We start from the raw sequence: 20,421 nt of genomic DNA, 5'->3' as shown, positions 1-20,421 counted from the left end.
GCATGTTTACTAGAACATTTACTGATTTTATCTGTACATGCATACAGAAAGGGGGCAGATGAGACATAGATGTATAAATAATGGTTAATAACAGTGAATGGAGTAAAGGCAGTAAATTAATATACAGGAAGAAAAGTAATACATCTTTCAGCTTTATGAATGGTTGGGGGGACAGTATTGACTTTTTTTCCTAAATATTGTCCTCATAAGGGAGGTGTTCTTTTGTTTGTAAATGTACAGGTTATGAGTGCCAGGATCTCAAGATATGTGTTGTGAAGGAAGAGGATGAAGATGATGAGGAGGAGGCAGATGAGGAAGAGGAGGAGGACGAAGATGACCTTTTTATAGACACAACCATTGTTGGTAAGTAGGCACCAGCAATTTATTGGGAAGCAACAGTTTGGTTATACAGTAAGTCAATGTACGTGTGAAAATTCATTGAATATAACAGGAGAGAGCAGATTAATTCTGAGGAAGTCAGCTGCCTTTTCTCTGCCTCAAGCTGATTTCAGCTCACTGATTAAGGTTGTGTGGCCCAACTGATTTTATAATTCTACCTGGGCCTCGCACTTGCTTTTTTTTGCCTTTTCAGTTTGGTCAAGTGCATGGAAAGAACTAGCTGAATAGGAGCGGGGAAGGGATGCATATTACAGCACAGAAGTTCTGTAAATGAGAAACCAAGGCATACTCTGTGTAGAAACCTATGCAGATTGCACATCAGTGAAACCCTGCACAAAAATTAGTAAAACTAGCAAAATGTTTTCTGCAGTGGGGGAGGCATATACCCGCTTGCATCCCCATAACTGTGTGGCTACACAGCCACAAAGGGCAGAGACCCAGTCCCTCAAAAATTCAACATTTTCCTTGTCTGCAGATTTGCAGTACCTGCACTGCAGAAGTTAAACTGCAGCCACAATTTAAGTAAGTGCAGTAAGAGTACACCATCTGTAACCCTAAAAGAAATCCATCTAAACTAATGTGACACTTAATGACAGTTTCAACTAAAAAATGCTAAACTGTCATTACTTTTATTTGCTATGGTAGAACTTCCTTTGATGAAATTGTCTTTGACAGAAAGGCATGTTATTAAGTGTGCAGGAGAGTACATTTCAGTAGCAGAGGCCGATGATCATTGTTCTTAACTTGCTTTGTGTATTTGTACTAAGGTATACTTGTTTGCCTGCATGTATTCTTGAGCTGCTTGTCTGGGAGGAAAGCAGGTCTACCACAGGGAGACTGTTAGAAACAGGCCGCCTTCTTCACCTTTTGAGCTCTCATGATGAAATCTGAGAGGGTCAAGGACCTTCCATAGTGTGACTTTTCATTGAAGGAAACATTGTTTTTGGTGAAGTCCTTTTACGACCTGGCCCATCCTCTTCTGTCCTCTTCATCAAGATTTGTTTTAATCTTTTTTATTGCTGTTCGTTAAACATTATGAACATGTAAATGATTGGAAGTATGAGAGAATACTATCCAGTTTTGCAATACATATGTTACCTCCACGTTTCCATATATCTTAACTGTAACAGCATTTATATTGTCTCGGAGGTGCTGTTCGTTTTTACATTTAAGTACATGATTTTGTAAATGCTGTGCATTATTGTGGATAGAAATCATTTAATACTTGTACATAATTTGTTTATTCTGACTTTTAGTTGATTTCATCTGTGGTGAAATCCCATAAAAGCCACCCTAATTGTCAACACTTGTTAATTATTACTCTGTGCCCGTCAGACTTACTACCAGCATGCATCGTCTTCTGCATTCCTTTTTTCATTGCTGTTTGTCCCTTTATTTTAAATGGATTTGTTTAGTATTTGATATCATGATATGTGAGCTAGTCCAGTAAGGCAACTCGAAAGTGCAAACGTTTAAAAAAAAAAAAAAAAAAAGGTTGCTTCCTAACCTCCATCAGCCAATGAGCATCCATACCAAATGGTCATCATATTGATCACTGCTGCAGTATACTTAGCTATATAGGTTATATCCTGCCAAGGATATAATATTGACCAGCTTCCAAAGGTTATTTACATCCAAGGTAACAAAAATAGAGTTTTCAAGAAAATCTAATTCATTAATTTTGGATAAAAACTGCCATGAATCCCTACAAATATGGGGCACTTTTTGTACAGACTCTTTTAATAACACATCAGTAAAGTTACTTATGTAGTGAGTTTTTGACCTATTAGAATCTACTATTGGTCTAAAACGTGGATCCACTAAAGACTTGTGAATTTTAGGTAAACCAAAAATACCTGCTACTGCAGGTGGATTGGTTATCCCTCCATTCTTCTGATCCCACAGTTCCTAAATAAAGCTCATCGGTTGAAATGCAAAGTGATCCTCATAGCCCCCTTTTGGCCTCGACAAGTTTGGTTCCCCTTCCTTCGTCCTCATGTGGTATGCCCGCCGTGGGTTCTGGACCCTCTGTGAGACCTGATTGCTCACCCCCAAGGGTTGAGTCACCCAAATCTGTACAGTCTCAAGCTGACAGCTTGGTTTCTCCACTTCCGTTAATTGCCAGGCAGGCTCATCTCACCTCACCTGTTTGAGATATTATCCTGGCCTCTCATAAACCATCCACCAGACGACAGTATCAAGGCAAATGGAAAAGGTTCTGTCTCTGGTCAAAGGATAACATGCTAGATCCATATCTAGCTCCGGTCACAGCAGTTTTGCAATACTTGTCTATGTTTTTTGAGGAGGATGCCGCAGCCTCAACCATACGAGTACATCTGGCTGCAGTTTCGAATTACCATAATGGCTGGACGGTACACCTCTTATCTCACTACGTTTATGTAAAACCTTTCTCAAAGGAGTTTCACGCATCAGGCCCCCTGTCAGACAGCCTATAGAGTCATGGAACCTCACATTAGATGTTCTTCGTGTTTCACTGTTGCAGTCATTACATTTAGGTAATCTGCTGGCAGGTTGCCCTCAGTTGGCCTGAATATCAAAGTCTTGGGTCCTGCGTCGGTTGCTGTCTCCTCTTCCATGATGTCAGGTTGTCGGGGGTATAAAACATGCAGCCGATGCCATTTTCTTCAGTCTTTCTTGCCGCGCGGTGCCCGAAGCAGAATCAGTTCGCAAGTGCCGATCGGCTGACTCCTGAAATTTTCGCATTCGAGTTTCAGAACCAAAGTCTTCAATTAAAGCTAAGTACCCCGTTGGGTAAACTTTTTCTTGCTCCTTACCGATGTCAGTAAAAGTTAATAATTGCATTACTTGTGGGAAGCAAATACCTTATAAGGATTTTCATTTGTACTGTAGTCCTTGCCTAGGCCCAGATCATAACGTGCCTTGCTGTCGGTTTTGTGCTAGATTTAACCAACGCACTATTAAGCATCGGTATATCTTTGCTTCAAAATATTTTGGAAACAGATTTAATTACCCTGAAATGTCATCGGATAGCAATTCGACTACCGGAGTTCAGAAAAAACGCAAAGAAAAGGACAGAGACAGTCGAGGTCCAAAACCGATGACGAAGCTTCTCCTAAGCCAGTCGCCAGTACACAGTGAGGTGCTTTTGCAGCCCCTGATACCTGCTACTTTTGAGTCGCAGGCCTCTACTGAGACCCATGCGGAGTCCGGTATGCTGCGAGATTGTCAGAGTATTGTACCCACGGATGTCTCTTCCTCGTATGGGTCTGGAGCCGCTGAACAGGCAGTGGCTTCTGAGGGTGTTTTCAGGCCTCAACATTTCTATATAAAACCGACGCCATCTTCAAAAAACAACTTCAAAGGCTAAAAAAACGACGCATGAGCCTATGCCTAAAAAACAGATGATCAAAATGGCTGAGGACTTAATTACCTTAATCAGGGGGGTTCCCAACCCCCTCCTGATAAGAGGCCTAGGCAAGACACTGATTATGAATCTTCAGATCAAGTTTCTATTTCTTCTGACTCCTCTTCTGATCAGGAATTTTCTATACCACCCTTGAGGATTCAGATGCAGAAGAATCCATCCCATCTGCATCTCCTCCTGAAGATTATTCTTTTGGAGAAACCTTGCATACTTTAAGGGAACATTTTCATTGGGAGAGTCAGGATTTCTCGTTGTCAAAAAAGAGGCTTAGGGATTTCCTCCTCCTTCATCAGCATTATACCTCCTGTATTAGACATTGTAGATGATGTGTTTTTTGGAATCTAGCATGGCTCCTGATTCCCTACCTCCGGCTCCTAGTAAGCCAGACAGATATTACAGGGTTCCTGACTCCCACAATTTTTTATTCAAAAATCCTGCTGCTGATCCTGAAACTATCTCACAGGGAACCAAAGGTGAAAAGGCCTCTACAGCCAAGAATCCTACCCCCGCTGATGGAGATTCCCGGGCGCTGAATAGATGGGGAAAGAAGGTTTATACGTCTGCGACCTTGGCAGTTAGGGCCTTAAACTGCCAGTTTCATATGCTTAAATATCAACAGCATGTTATGGGATTATTGAAACGGAAAATTGTTGATTTTTGAATGTGTGGAAAACAAAGAATTACAGGAATTATTGCATGGTGCAGAACAGGTTGGAAAGCATGCTTTGCAATGTGGTTTTGATTCCTTGGAGGCCTCTTCCAGGGCCGCAGTTACTGGATCTGTGATTAGAAGGCATGCCTGGCTCAAGGAGCAAAACATGCCTGATCATGTTAAAGCTAAATTGTTGGATGCACCTTTACAGCATGATACTCTATTTGGTAATAAGGCAGAAGAGGTTTTAAAGAAAATGGAAGATAAAGCTAAATCTATGCAAACTGTAAAAGATTTCTTACAAGTGCAGCCACCCAGATTCAGTAGACACTGGCGTACAAAAAAATTGATCCTTTCCTGTGTCCAGCAGAGCCTCACAAGGCAAATCCAGGCACTCAAAAGGCTCTAGATACCAATCACAAGGTTCTTACAGGTCAAAGCAATGGGGTGCCTCTACCTCCATATCTGGAGGAAACAAAGCACAACCCTACAGTAAGCAGTCTCAGTGACTTCCCTCTGCCATCACCAAGCACTTATCTTTTTGGCAGCCCCCTTGGGGGGCAAATTAGCACTTCATGCTCAAAATTGGCAGTTAATAACCCAGGACAAGTGGGTATTAAACATAGTATCCCAGGAGTACAGATTTCACTTCCATACCTTGCCAATTCCAAACGGTTGGCCAGGTCTGCCACAAAATCAATGGGCAGAGGCACAGGAACAAGTTACGTCCCTCATGGATATGGGGGCTATTCAACCAGTACCAGAACAGGAAAAAGGGCAAGGGCTTTATTCAAGACTGTTCCTGGTACCCAGAAAAGACAATGCACGGTGTCCGATACTGGATTTATTGATTTTGAACACATTCTTGGACATCCCAAAATTCAAAATGCTGACTTTACAACAGCTTCTGCCCATGCTGGGCAAGAATGCTTGGTTAGTGACTCTAGACTTGGGCATACCTGCATATCCCAATAAGGGAATCGTGCAGAAGATACCTCCGTTTCAAGGCTGGTTTCATGCATTACCAATTCTCTGCACTGCCCTTTGGCTTATCTACTGCGCTCAGGGTCTTTACAAAGTGCCTGGCACTAGTAATTGCATTTTGCAGACAAAGAAGTGTACAAATATATCCTTACTTGGACAACTGTCTCATTCAAGCAGAAAACAAGGACATTCTTCTTCAACATCTGGCTTTTGTAAAAAGGCTTCTAACATGCCTAGGGTACACAATAAACAGAAAGAAATCACAACTGGTACACTCTCAAAAGATAACATTCCTGGGTGCAAGCTTGAATACAACTGCCCAGATGGCTTACCTTACACCAGACAAACAAAGGCAACTGACTATTTTACTTCAAACAGATGGCAACAAAAACCCAGTTATCTATCTGCAAGACAAATTCTGCAGGCTTTGGGGTTCATGGCATCCTGCATTCTACTAATTCCATATGCAAAACTGCATATGAGGAAACTACAGTGGTATCTAAAAAGTTTATGGAGTCAACAGTGTCACAGTCTGCAAACAATGATCACTTTCATTCCCTGCCTACAACAGGGGTTTCTTTGGTGGGCAGAGACATGTCACCAGAACATGGGACGGTCTTTCACTCTCCCCCCTGCCAGCCAAACCTTAACAACAGACGCATCAGATTATGTCTGGGGGGCCCACATGGCAGGAAGATGCATTTAGGGCATATGTACCCCAAAACAAATGCATCTGCATATCAAACAGAAAGAGATGCTAGCAGTTCAAAATGCCCTAACAGCATTCAAGGACTTACTTCATTCAGGACAACTACCGATAAAGACTGACAACACAGTCATGTGGTATATAAACAAGCAAGGGGGCACACACTCATACCCCCTTTGCAGATTAGCCATGGCACTGTGGGACACAGCTTTGACCTACCAAATACGTCTTCAAGCTCAATTCCTGCCAGGAAAACAAAATACACTGGCAGACGATTTAAGCAGAAACCTTCTGGATCCTCACGAGTGGAAACTAAATCCACAAGCCTTCAACATGATAACAGAGAAGTGGGGGATCCCAGACATAGATCTGTTTGCCTCTCCTCAAAATTATCAATTGAAAAGATTCTGCGCAAGGACTTATCACACACAAGCATGGAAAGTGGACGCCCTATCCTTCAGTTGGAAAAACCTATCAGTTTACACCTTTCCTCCTCTGCCTCTTCTCCCCAAGGTCCTCCTAAAAGTCAGACAAGAGAAACCAAAGATTATACTAATTGCCCCGGACTGGCCCCGCCAGTACTGGTACCCAATCCTAAGGAACTTCTCAATACCCAGCTTGGACCTTACCTCATAGACCTCAACTACTGTCCCAGCAAAACAATCAGATCCTGCACAATCAACTACAGACATTGAACCTGGCAGCATGGCTGGTCATGTAGCTATACAAACAACACCTCTCAGTAAAGCTGTGATGGATGCCATTTTGGAATCCAGAAGGCCTAGTACTAGAAAATCTTATGCTGACAAGTGGAAGAGATTCTGTGTGTGGAATCAAGCACAAGGAACGGATACAGCAGAACCAAATATTCCTCAGATATTAAAATACTTAACTGAGATGCTTGACAAAGGCCTATCTTTCTCATCAATCAAAATCCATGCCTCTGCCATTTCGGCTCATTACAATACAGAGCCACCAATCTTTTCTCATCCTTTACTAAAGTAGCATCTCAGGGGAGCCAAAAATTTAAGGCCTCCTAGAAGATCACCATTACCTGCATGGGACCTCAATTATGTGTTGGAAAAGCTCACCCTGCCTCCATTTGAACCAGCTGCTACCGCTGATATAAAGTTCTTATCATGGAAAACAGCTCTGCTACTAGCAATTACTTCAGCAAGAAAGAGCTACAGGCCCTCGTGGCTGTAGAGCCTTTTATCATATTTTACCCAGACAGGGTATCTCTGAGAACAAATCCGACTTTTACGCCTAAAGTAGTTTCCAGTGTGGCTCTTAACCAAACAATTCATCTGCCAACTTTTTATCCAAATCTGCAGAACAAGGGGAATAAAATTCTGCATTCCTTGGACATACACAGACAGCTAAGATTCTACTTGAGCAGGACTAAAGCTCTAAGAAAAACTGAGAAATGACTAGTGTCATATGCTGCAGGATCAGAAGGAAAGGCTATTTCAAAGCAGACAATTTCAAAGTGGATAAGCTACTGCATCCGTTTCTGCTACTTGCACCATGGAAAACCTGTGCCCAAGGGCATTAGGTCTCATTCCACCAGAGCTGCAGCTACTTCAGCAGCCTTTCTCAGAGGAGTACCAACCAAGGACATTCTAGAGGCTGCTTCTTGGAGTTCTGTTCATACCTTCACAAAGCATTATCGTTTGCTTCTCTACTCTAAGTCCAGGGCAGGCTTTGCCACTGCAGTGCTGCAGGGCCTTATAGCCGCACCTAATGCTGTTTAGCTCCAGCCTCCCAACCATAGCTTTGGGATTCTACCCAAATGTAATGACTGCAACAGTGAAACACGAAGAACATAGTACAGTTGTGTACACTTATCATAAATGTAGATGTTAGAGTGTATTCACTGTTGCAGTCCAGGTTACCCTCCCGCCACCCTCCTGTCATTCTGGAGTTTATTTTTCCTTCTCTACCTTCTACAACCTATGTGGTGTATTTGCTTGTAGATGAAGGTAAAGTTTATATTGATGCATGTATATACATATATATATATTTTTTTGCTACCTTTTTGGGGGCACCTGACATCAGGGGCAAAAAAAACTAAAGAAAATGGCATTGGCTGGCTGCATGTTTTATACCCCTGACGAACTGTCGTCATGGAAGAGAAGACAGCAACCGACGCTGGACCCAAGACTTTGGAATTCAGGCTGACTGAGGGCAATCTGCCAGCAAATTACTCAAATGTAATGACTGCAACAGTGAATACACTCTAACATCTACATTTATGGTAAGTGTACACAACTGTACATTGTATAGCATCTACAGCTACTGTGGACTGGGGTTTAACCATGTCCTCTGTGACTTTTGGGGTCCCCTTAGTGGGCAACTGACACAGACTGTTATCAGTCATGGGAGAGGGAACAGAGAAGGGTTTCCCTTTTGTGGCAGACTGCTGTGCCCGTTCCTGGGGATCTTACTCTGCCTGAGAGAAGCTAACCCTTGCTACATTTGAACCAGCTAATGTGGCTCTGACTTAAGGTGCTTTACATGGAAATGGTTTTACTGATTGCTGTGACCCCTGCAAGAAAGATATCCGAGTTGCAACCTTTTATCGTGAGTCAACCTATCTCATTTTACATAGGGGCAGGGTTTCTTTGAGAACTAATCCTTCTTTATGCCTCAAGTGGTATCCAAGTTTACTTTAAGCTAAACTATCCGTCTCTCCATTTTGCTTCCTGAGCCTAAGAATGAGGGCGAAAGGATACTACATACCTTGGATGCCCAGAAACAACTCTGGTACTATCTTGACAGAAATAAATCTTTCAGATCATCGGATCAATTGTTCATTTCTTATGGAGGTATGAAGAGGGTACAACCTGTGTCAAAACAGACTATTTCCAAATGGTTGTGTAAGACAATTACTTTTTGTTATATTCACAATAACAACTCCGATAATAATTACAGGCAGGGTAAAGGCCCCTTCTGCCAGGGCCTTGACTTTTTCTATGACTTTTTAGAAAGGGTTGGATTGTAGATATATTCCAGAAAGAAGCTGCTGCTTGATCCTTTCTACATACTTTTACAAAGTACTATAAGCTTGATTTCTTCTCTAGATCCATATCAAGCTTTGCTAGGTCCATTCTCCAGGGCCTTCTGGACTCATTTCCTTCCACCTTCCAAATGTAGTTAGCTGTGGTAATTTACCCATAGAGTTGAGGCTACTGCAGCAGTAATCACTATGATGAACATAGTACAGTTGTGTAAGCTGAACTTACCATAATGATCACTGCTGTTGTAGCTGCACCCTGCCTTCATTCCCCATGTATGTGTTTTTTTTTTTCTTTTGTGTGTTTTTTTTTTCTGTCAGGGTGCTGACATTTATTTATTGTGCTAGCATTGTCCTTCAAGGCACAGCCTCCCTCTCCCTAATGGCAGTTTAAACTGTGAAGGGCTTCACACCCTTAGTTGTCTTTTAGTCAGCTCATCTGGAGCTGTTTGACATTTTGAGAATGTGAAATGTGCCTGAAGCTTTGGAAGCTCTCAGTCTGTTAACATGTTTGGCATGATATAGCCCATATAGCTAAGGCTGCTGCAGCAGTGATCATTATGGTAGGTTTAGCTTACACAAATGTACTTTACATTGTCTTGTGACAGTATATTGTTAAACCCCCACCCAGTCTTCCCTCCCCTTTGCTCCTGTCCCTTAATGCACAACTCTTCCCTGCCTGTTAACTTTAAATATAGTATAGACTGGTGTGCAAATATATTAACATTTCTTCAATCATCAGCATACATCGTACTCCTGAGGGGAAGAGTCCTAATTAATACATAACATCTACTTTGTATATATAATAACTTCCTGTAAATTCAAGTTTTGAATACTTTACACAATGTTTTGGACCTTCTTCAGCCAGAATATCACATCATTCACACATCTAATAGTATAGCCTTCAGGGGGGTTCAACATAATTGTCTTAGTCAGTAAAGCACGGTTAGCACAACTAGTAAAATAATTTCCTAGTGCATGAGTCACTTTCTTTGTGTTCACTCTCTCTGCAATGTGAAGCACCCACCAGGACTAAACAAAGTACAGCCATGCACCAATGATGGTGATGATAACAATACTTCTTCTCAAGTCTGGAACACAGTTCCATTAAACTTTCTATATCCCTTAAATATAGACAAAAATATTTACCACCTTCCAGCAAACCTTCCTCTCACTGCGTATCACTTTGCATCTACAACCCAGTCTTCATTCCTTACATTTTGACCCAGTTATGTCACTTACTATACAAAACTTAGCATCTATATTGTGTAATAGAACTTTGCTATGTTATATTATAGCATTATCTACAAATTACCATTTGTATGTGGTTAAATTCACCATGTGTGACGGTAAATAATTTCTATGAAAACAAATCAGAATTCTAGTCAATACAATGATTTTATCATTATACTGAAATAGTTCCTCTCAACAGTTTCTCAAAAAGAACAGTATTTCTTCATTAGTGACTTGCATCATTATTATACTTTAAATTTTCCTTCTTCATTCAATTAACATATCTTTCCACCTAAATACTTTATTAAAGCAGAGTTAGAAGGTCAAAATAACGTCCACAAAAACGAAATAGCCTTACCAACCAGGTAAAATAAAGCTTAGAAATGGACCGACAGCTTGCAATAAAAGTTTTATTGTGCCAATCAACAGTTCGAAAATGCACATTAGCCCAAGACACGAAAATAAGCACAAACAATTCCACAACGAAACCAGTTAATCTCAAGCGCTTTCACCCGGGACCTCCCAGGCTTTGTCAAGATACCTTGTGAAAAACGATTCACTCTTTAATCACTCTGAATGAATTGTATAAATGATTCAATTAATTGTATAATTGCTTAATTAGCAAGTCAAAATCTGTCTTACTTACTTGCTGTAAACCAAACTTAAAAACAATAAATCATGCAACATTTTCACTACTATTTCTATGTTACAAGAACCTTAAAAACATATTTTATATTTTATAAAAGACATATGTGAAACAATTAAAAATACAAATACATATAATTTAATAATTAATTATTGTGTTTAAAACTAATGTAATGCTCCTTACTTTCTTACATTTACACTCTATTTTATACTTTCTGACACAATAATATCTACCCAACCAAAGCTTATTTAAATGATGGATACTAAGGAATTAATACACTTAAGAATACATATAAACACTATTTTACCCTAAAATATAGGATAAATAGTGATAAATAAATAAATAAATAAATATAATTATCTTGAATTTGTGTATGTGGAATTGTTTGTGCTTATTTTCGTGTCTTGGGCTAATGTGCATTTTCGAACTGTTGATTGGCACAATAAAACTTTTATTGCAAGCTGTCGGTCCATTTCTAAGAGGTAGAAGGTCACACTGAAAAAACAATAAGAAAAAAACTAAATGAAAACTCCAGCCAAGCTAGAACTTCCAATGAGTGACCTCCCAAACCTCCTGTAACAGAGACACATGGGATCTATGCAAATTACCCTTATGAACATCAGGTGTTTCAGCTATATGGCGATTCTGATTGCCCATGACTTTTACATTTGAAGTAGTTTTAATGGACAATTTCGGGCCAATAGTCAAACCCCACTAGCTATGGATATGCATATTTTGGCCTTGTTATGACCTCGCCAACATAGCATAAGCAGAGTGTTTGACCATTGGAAGTTCTAGCTTGGCTGGAGTTTTCATTTAGTTTTTTCTGATTGTTTTTTCAGTGTGACCTTCTAACTCTTTGTTTTAATTTGTTAGTTGGGATATTTTGCAGTCACCCTAATGATAATGGACATCAGCTGGGTATAACAACCCTGTGTTTCTTATGCTTAGTCAAACACTCTGCTTATGCTATGCTGACGAGGTCATAACAAGGCCGAAATATGCATATCCATAGCTAGTGGGGTTTGGCTTTATTGGCCTGAAATTGTCCATTAAAATGACTTCAACCCTAAATACTTTAGTAATTGCATGTCCATTCAAATGTGTATGTGGCCTCTTCATTAACATTCCTTAGATATTTAAACAGTTTGAATAAAACTTCTTTCCTAAATGTTTTAATGCAAATGCTTATTCATATATTTTGATATAACTTATTTGCTGATAGTATTATTAATATTTCAGAAGATTTTACAACATAGAAGTAGTAAGTATATTGGAATGTTTAAGTGCAAGCACTTGTTTGCTGTGTTTTTCTGCATTAAAACAATAAATAAACTAGAAGGGCAGGGAGGAACTCCCTCACATTATTAATCTTCCTGTTTTCTAAAGCGTTTTTGACTTAAATAGGTAATACTTTGCCATATTGTATTTTAAACTCAAAATGAACATTTGTGTATGCAAAAAACATATGCAGTAAGGTATGAGGGCATGTGTATGGTATATACTCGTATATTATCACACAACCAGGGGATGTTGTGAGGAGCACGCCTAAAGGACAAGTGCCTTACAATTCCTAGACATGATAACTCTACCATGCACACCCCTCATGCCTTATTTCACGTATAAAATGGTCATCTTGTATTTTTTGAAGTTTAAATTTTACATTTAGTAGTTTATTTATAGTACTTGTATGTGTTGTGCATTTTAACTGATTCATATCTGTTCGGGTTTATCACTTTTTAACTGTTTGGAATTTTGGTCTGAAATTTTTAGGGTAGATATTTAAGTGACTCTCTTCTCTGAGTGATATGTGCTATTATTGTAAAGCACAGATTATAAACAGGTGCTAACAAAACCTGGACTGACTTTTGGCAGATGAATGAGTCCAAATGTGGAGGCTAACATATTGGTAGCAAAGCACTTCATAAACATACTAATTTCCAGGTAACACGGCCTCAAACATATTCACAAGAGTAATAATTTTGTTGGCAGTTCCAAGAACTGAAAGACACATTTGCTCCCCCACTTATTTATTAGAACTGATTTAGCTGTTGGTAAGCTTGTTGCCTCCTAAAAATACTCACAAGGGTTACTGTTTGGGTGGCAACTCGCAAGAACTGAAAAAAAATATAGAAGCTGTAATGCTCCTACCACCTACGTAGTTATTGTTATTTTGATTTAACTGAAAGAGTATCTGTTGCTAATATTTAATTGAAATTCTCTGGTAATGTTTGTGAGAGGTTTTTTTTCTATTTTAATATACATTTCTACGCATGCTGGTTGTGCTTTGGATATTATATCTTGAGATTTACCTCTTAGGCCAAACAGTGCCTTCTGCATATGTGTGTCTCTTGTCTGTGTACATAATTTGACTCCTATGTTAGACTGCTTTTTTTGCTGTACTAACTGTTTTTGCTTCATGGTATTCACTTCTTGTCTTTTCCTACACTGCTTCATTTTCTGTTTGTGAAAATTATGCTTTCATTTTCTTAATGAGATTATTTATTTTTTATCTTTACCTTATTGAATGGCTTTTACTGTCCTGATCAGGTAATATACTTAACGATTTATTTTAGTGCTTTTATTCTGTTAAAAGTTTAATTTATAGCAAAATCCCAGTTCCTACTTTGTTTCTTTTTGTTATTATATTTTATGTAGACTTAATGCATTTAAGTTAGGGATGTGCATTTCTGTTTGGAGGGTTCTGTGTGTCTGTGTGTGTCTGTGTGACAGTTTTCCCTGTTAAATAACTTTTTAAGATGTTGGTAGTCTGTTGGATACTGATTTCCATGAGATTGTAGGGATCTGTGTGTGAATGAGAAGTCCATTTCACATGCACTAACTATTCCCCATGCATGGAAGAGATTTGATGTAGCAGTTTGATGGTCCATTTTTCTTGCTCATTCTATAGGTATGCTTAATCTGCTACCATATAGGATCATAGGAGGTTACTAGGCTAATGGCCGTGGGGCCCTTAACAAGCCTAGTCAAGAGTTTATCCCCAAAAACGAAACCTCAGTCAGCGCCTGTCTGCCTTGTCATTGGGGACACAGGTGGAACCTCTGGAAAAAAGTTGTGGTTTCCCATCCACTTATCAAGGTTGTGCTTGAAGTGGGTCAGCGAGGTACTCAGTTTGACGTATATGGAAAGTCTGTTCCAGAGACAGGCAAACTCTGGGAGACAAACCTGTTTCTCTAACAGGTTTTGTTGATATTGCATATTAGATTCAGGTCTTTTGAGTGGGTAATGTGTGAGGAGTTAGACTTGCGGATATGGAGCATCTCTAGTAGGACAGGGTCCAAGATTGCCTTGTAGCCGAGACACAGATCACCCCTGAGCAATCTATACGATATTGAGTAGAATGATAGTAATTTGAGCCTGTCCGCATAGGACAGGTGTTGGGGCCATGGGTTCTCTGTGTGAGGTATTTCTGTGGCCTTTCCAGTTGGTGCAGATTTTTGGAGAGGTGCATACCAAACAGGGCATTCTACTCAATTATTGGTCTAATGAGGGAGGAGTATAGAGAGGTAATAACCTCCTTTTTTCTGGATGCAATCCCTTTCCTTAGGAGATGAACCAAGTAAAAGGCTTTTCTGACCACTGCCGCCACATGATGGTTGAATGTGAGATTGTTGTCAACCTGAGTAACCAGATATCTCACCACAGGTTGTGTACTTGGGGGTTGGCATTGATATGGTAATCAGTAGGGACCGTGTTTTTGCCGAATGGTATAATATATATTTTTTTTGCATTTAACTTGAGGCCATGACTTTGGCACTAGTCATTAGTTGCTGTGAGACCCTCTTACAGTATGTTATCATCATTTGGGAAGTCAATGGCAGCACCCAACTTACAGTCGTCCCCAGACTTGGTCAGCCACAGGCCTTTTGTCTTGCCTGGACCTCTGAGAAGTAGATGCCAAACAATAGAGGTCGCAGGACAGACCCCTGGGGAACTCCACTAGTGACAGGTCTGCTGTCAGAGGTGGAGGTGCCTATTTTGACCTTGTGGGTCCTGTCTGTGACCCAGTTGGCCACCCACCTGATGAGATAGGGATTTACGCCACGTTCTGTTAGCTTTTTGATGATGCCCGAGTGGGGGACTGTGTTAAAGGCCTTGGCCAAGTCAGGGTAGGCTGTATTTACTGAATTTCCCTCATCCAGGGCCTTAGTGACCATCTCAAATAAGTCAACTAGGTTCAACAGGCAGGATCTGCCCTTGACGAATCCAAACTGGGTGGGGTCAAGTGCTTGGGGATTGCCTATGTCTTTGTTTATGAGATCCATAATAATATGCTCCATGGCTTTACAGATCAGATTTGTCAAGCTAATGGGGTGATAGTTTCCAGGGTCAGTAGTGGCACCACCTTTGTGCAAGGGGATGACGGTGACAGTTCACCACTCTGCTGGAATGAAGCCTGTACTTAGGTTGTGGTTGAATAGGGTGCTCAATGGCAAAGCTAGTTCTTGCTGGTGATGGTCCCAGAATACAGCCTGAGATGCTATCAGGTCCCATGGACACTGTGTTCTCTGCCTTGGATAGGGCCTTTAACACTTGATCTATGGAAATGTAAGGTGCGGGACAAGTATCGGCGATGGCAAAAGGGCCTTTCGGGAGGGACAGGGGGGTGATGTTTGTGCTGAACCTATCTGCTAGCAAGCAGGTTGGCTATGTCAGTAGGATCAGTGTAAGTGATACCGTTAAGTACTAATTCGGAATGAACTCTGCCTTTGTCATGGAGGTTCCTGACATAACTGAAAAAGGTTTTCTGGTTTCCCTTTGTTTCGGAGGCTAGTTTCTAATCATAATTGGCTTTGGAGGTTTTCACTAGTGATGTAATTTGCTTGTTGAGGCTAAGTAGAGAGATGTTCTTCGTTCCACATTGCTGCAGTCCTTACTATTGGGTAGTCCGCTGTCCAGTCGGCCCGAATACCAGAGTATATGGCTGACGTCGGTCAGGGCGCATTAGACTGACGTCAGTACGTCAGGGTACTAATGCGCATGACCGACGTCATATCCTCAGTCTTTTTTGCCGCATGGTCCGATGCAGAAGCAGTTTTGCGAGTGCAGGTTGGCGTTCTGAAATATTTCCGAAACCGGAGTTTCAGACCGAATCAGAGTTGGCTAAGTACCCCGTTGGGGAACATTTTGGTTTTTTCTTGCCTCAGTATTTAACCGGATGTCAGAAAAAGTGAATAACTGTATTTCTTGTGGGAAACAGATACCTCATAGGGATTACCATACCTTGTGTATACCTTGTTTAGGGCCTGAGCACGACGTTGTTGGATGCCGCTCTTGTGCTAGGTTTAACAAACGCACTATTAAGAGGAGGTTAGACTGTGCCAGGTTAGTGTTTGGGAAGCGTTGCAATTATAATATGCCGTCGGATGCTCCGACGCCCGCTTCGTCCAAGAAGCGCAAGGACAAAACAGCGACGCCTAGGGTTGATGAACCGGCAGTCCCGGACGTCGGTTCTTTAGAAGGCTCAGTGGAGCCAGAGGTTTTGCCAGGAGTTTCTATGGAGTTTCAGGCAGAAACTTTACTGTTACAGGATGTGCCTTCTCAGGAGGTAGGCCAGGCTGAGGGGGCTTCTCAGGTAACTGTTCTTCCCTCTCTTCCCAAGGTAGTTAGGGCCTCTCCTTCTGTTGCCAAAACTTCTTTGAGAGGTAGGCCAAGTTCAGCTTCAGTGGGGGCTTCTCCTAGCATTTCGGGTTCTGTACCTAAGAAACATATGCTTAAAATGGCAGAAGATTTGATTACTATGATTAGAGGTTCTATGCCCCCTCCTGATAAGAGGCCTAGGGTGGAACCGAGTTTGATAGTTTTGAACAGTGTTCAGAGGCTTCTGAGTCTTCTGCGGAAGATTTGCAGGAGTATCCTCCTTATTCTGATTCTGATGTGGATGATTCCACTCCTACAGCTTCTCCTCCTGAGGATTTCTCATTTTCAGAGACTCTGCATTCCATGAGGGAGCACTTTAAATGGGAAGGCCAGGATTACTCTGATTCAGGAAAAGGCTTAGGGAATTCTTGTTTTTACCCCAGCATAGGCCCTTAGCTATACCTCCTGTGTTGAATGTGGTGGAAGATGTCTTTGCAGAGGCTTCCCTGAACCCTGATTCTTTGCCTCCTGCTCCTGTTAAACCTGATAGGTACTATAGGGTGCCCGAAGCTCATAAGTATTTGTTTAAGAGTCCTAGGGCGGACCCAGAAACTGTTTCTCAGGGGCCTAAAGGTGTTAAGGCCTCTGTGGTTAAAAATCCTGTTCCCACTGATAAAGAGGCAAGGGCTTTGGATAGGTGGGGAAAGAAAGTGTATACTTCTTCCACTCTAGCCATGAGAGCGTTGAATTGTCAGTTTCACATGCTAAAATATCAAAATTATCTCCTTTCACAATTGAAATCTAAGGTGGATGCTTTGGCGGAAGGTATTGAGTGTAAAGAGTTGCTGGATTTGGTTCATGTGTCTGAACAAGTGGGTAAGCATTCTTTGCAATGTGGTTTTGATGCTGTACAGGCCTCCTCGAGGGTGGCTGCCACTAGTTCTGTTCTTCGCAGGCATGCCTGGTTGAGGGATCAGAATTTAGCTGAGCATGTTAAGACAAGGATTTTGGATGCTCCTTTACAGTCTGATGTGTTGTTTGGTTCGCCTGTGGAAGCAGTTTTAAAGAAAATGGAGGACAAAGCTAAGTCTATGCAAACTGTTAAAGATTTTTTGCAGGTGCAGCCACCGAAGTTTAGTAGAAATTGGCCTGCTAAGGGGTGGACATATCCTGCTTATGATTCCCAGTCTAGGGGTAGGTCTAGGCGTGGTAGGGGCAGAGCTCAAGGTTCTTTTAGGCCTAGAACAGGGAGTTCACCTGCTCAGACTTCTGGTGAGGGCAGGGGTCAGTCCTTTCGTAAACAGACCTAATGACCTGCCTTTTCAGCTGCCAGTAGATTCTCGTCTGGCAGCTCCTTTGGGAGGAAGACTGTCTCTTTTCAAAGAAAATTGGGATTTAATTACTCAAGACAGATGGGTGTTGGATATCATTCACCACGGTTACAGGTTTTATTTCCATACATTGCCCCTTTTCAAAGGCATGCCAGACGTTCCTCCTCCACAAAGAAAAGAGGCTCACAAGCAGATTTCTCAGTTACTCCAGATGGGGCCATTCAGCCAGTCCCTGTATCAGAAAGGGGCCTAGGATTTTATTCTCGCCTGTTCCTAGTACCAAAGAAGGGGAACACGTGGAGACCAATTTTGGATTTATCTCTCCTCAACACTTATCTGGACATTCCCAAGTTCAAGATGTTGACGTTACAACAGCTTTTACCTCTGCTGGGCAAAGATCACTGGATGGTAACTTTAGATCTCAAGGAAGCTTACCTTCATGTGCCTATAAGGCTAAGTTGCAGGAAGTATCTGCGGTTTCGAGCTGGAAATTCTCATTATCAGTTCTCTGCATTGCCCTTTGGCTTATCTACTGCGCCCAGAGTATTCACAAAGGTTCTGGCTCCAGTGATAGCTTACTTCAGGCTACAAGGAATTCAAATCTATCCTTACTTGGACGACTGCCTGATTCTGGCTCAAGAAAAGGAACACCTTCTACAGCATCTGGAATATGTTATAGCAGTGCTAAGATGCCTAGGGTATTCTGTGAACGAAATAAAGTCCAGTCTAGTACCCTCTCAAGACATGTGCTTTCTGGGTGTGAGACTGAATACAGCAGCCCAGATGGCCTTTTTAACCCCGGGCAAACAAAAGAGTCTATCACTTTACTTCCATCAACTATATCATCAGTCCGTGCTGACTGCAAGGACAGTCCTTCAAGCATTAGGGTTCATGGCATCTTGTATTCTGGTACTTCCCAATGCCAAACTGCATATGAGGAAGCTACAATGGTATCTCAAAAATGTATGGACACAGCACTGCCAGGATTTGGACACTGTCATTCAAATAATACCTTGCCTTCAAAAAGAATTTTTGTGGTGGGCTCAGGAATGTCACCTAAACAAGGGACTCTCTGTGACCCGGCCAGAGGCGAGTCAGATTTTAACGACAGATGCATCGGACATTGCTTGGGGAGCTCATCTAAATGGAAAGTGGATACAAGACAAGTGGCCTGCCAGACTACAGCATCTACATATCAACATGAAGGAGATGTTAGCAGTCCAGTTTGCATTAATGGCTTTCAAGGAGTTACTTCTTCCAGGGCAGGTGTTGATTCTAACAGACAACACAACTGTCATGTGGTACATCAACAAGCAAGGGGAACACATTCTTATCCTCTATGCAGGCAAGCAATGATTTTATGGGAGACTGCGCTAAGCTTGCAACTAACTCTTCAGGCAAGGTTTCTGCCAGGAGCACAGAACTCCTTAGCAGATGTGTTAAGCAGACAAATCATGGATCCCCACAGTGGAAACTGGATCTTCATGTATTTCAGAAATTGACAGTGTCATGGGGAACTCCAGACATAGATCTGTTCGCTTCTCCACTAAACCACCAGCTGCCAAAGTTTTGCACAAAGGGGTTTCATCGCACAGCTTGGAAAGTGGATGCTCTGTCTTTCAGTTGGAAAAACCTTCATGTGTATGCCTTTCCACCTCTGCCTCTTCTTCCAAAGGTGCTATTAAAAGTCAGACAAGACAAGCCAAGGATGATTTTGATAGCTCCAGATTGGCCTCGGCAACACTGGTACCCACTACTAAGGAGTCTGGTAAGGAAGCCTCCATGGCCTTTACCCTTGATTCCTCATCTATTATCTCAGAAGGACGGTCATCTGCTCAATGTCAAGCTTCACTCTCTTCATCTAACAGCCTGGCATATTTTGTGTTGAAACACAGCAGGTCTCAACTTCCTCAACAAGTTTTAAATGTGATTATGGAAGCTAGAAGACCTAGTACAAGGAAAGTGTCATGAAAAATGGAAGAGATTTTTATTTTGGAGTACAGCAAAGAATTTGGAGGTTTCTGAGCCTAATTTGAGTGTGGCTCTTCAATATCTTACTGAGTTATTGGACAAAGGTTTGTCCTTCTCTTCCATTAAGATTCATGCTGCAGCAATTTCAGCTCACTATGATTGTGACCCACCATTGTTTTCGCATCCTTTGTTCAAGCAGTTTCTTAGAGGGGCAAAGAATATAAGAGCCTCACGTAGAGCTCCTACTCCTGCTTGGGATCTCAATTTTGTGTTGGAAAAACTTACTCTACAACCTTTTGAGCCTGCGGCTACTGCTGAATTGAAATACTTGTCTTGGAAGACTGCTTTTCTGTTGGCTATTACTTCTGCAAGAAGGGTGTCTGAGTTGCAGGCCCTTATGGCAGTAGAGCCCTTTTCGATTTTCCATAAGGATAGGGTATCATTACGTACTAATCCTTCCTTTATGCCTAAGGTGG

General features: G+C 41.5%; 1 protein-coding gene across 4 annotated transcripts in view; it reads left to right on the top strand.

Moving 5' to 3' along the window:
• The window catches only part of LOC122809111 (zinc finger protein 239-like), a 517,716-nt gene that overhangs the window by 94,370 nt on the left and 402,925 nt on the right, over positions 1-20,421 (top strand). For 2 of the 4 annotated variants that reach the window (XM_044080353.1, XM_044080352.1), the window contains one exon: positions 241-363. The exons of the other annotated variants lie outside the window; for them this stretch is intronic. In XM_044080353.1, the coding sequence (XP_043936288.1) occupies positions 241-363 (123 nt within the window). The remainder of the gene's footprint in view (positions 1-240; positions 364-20,421) is intronic. 4 annotated transcript variants of the gene reach the window in all.

Source organism: Protopterus annectens, chromosome 8.part0 (genome assembly GCF_019279795.1).
Source record: "Protopterus annectens isolate FY-2018-M chromosome 8.part0, PAN1.0, whole genome shotgun sequence".
In the NCBI taxonomy this organism is placed as follows: domain Eukaryota; kingdom Metazoa; phylum Chordata; order Ceratodontiformes; family Protopteridae; genus Protopterus; species Protopterus annectens.
Note: the sequence above shows the minus strand (reverse complement) of the source record. Positions and strands in the feature narration are given on the sequence as shown.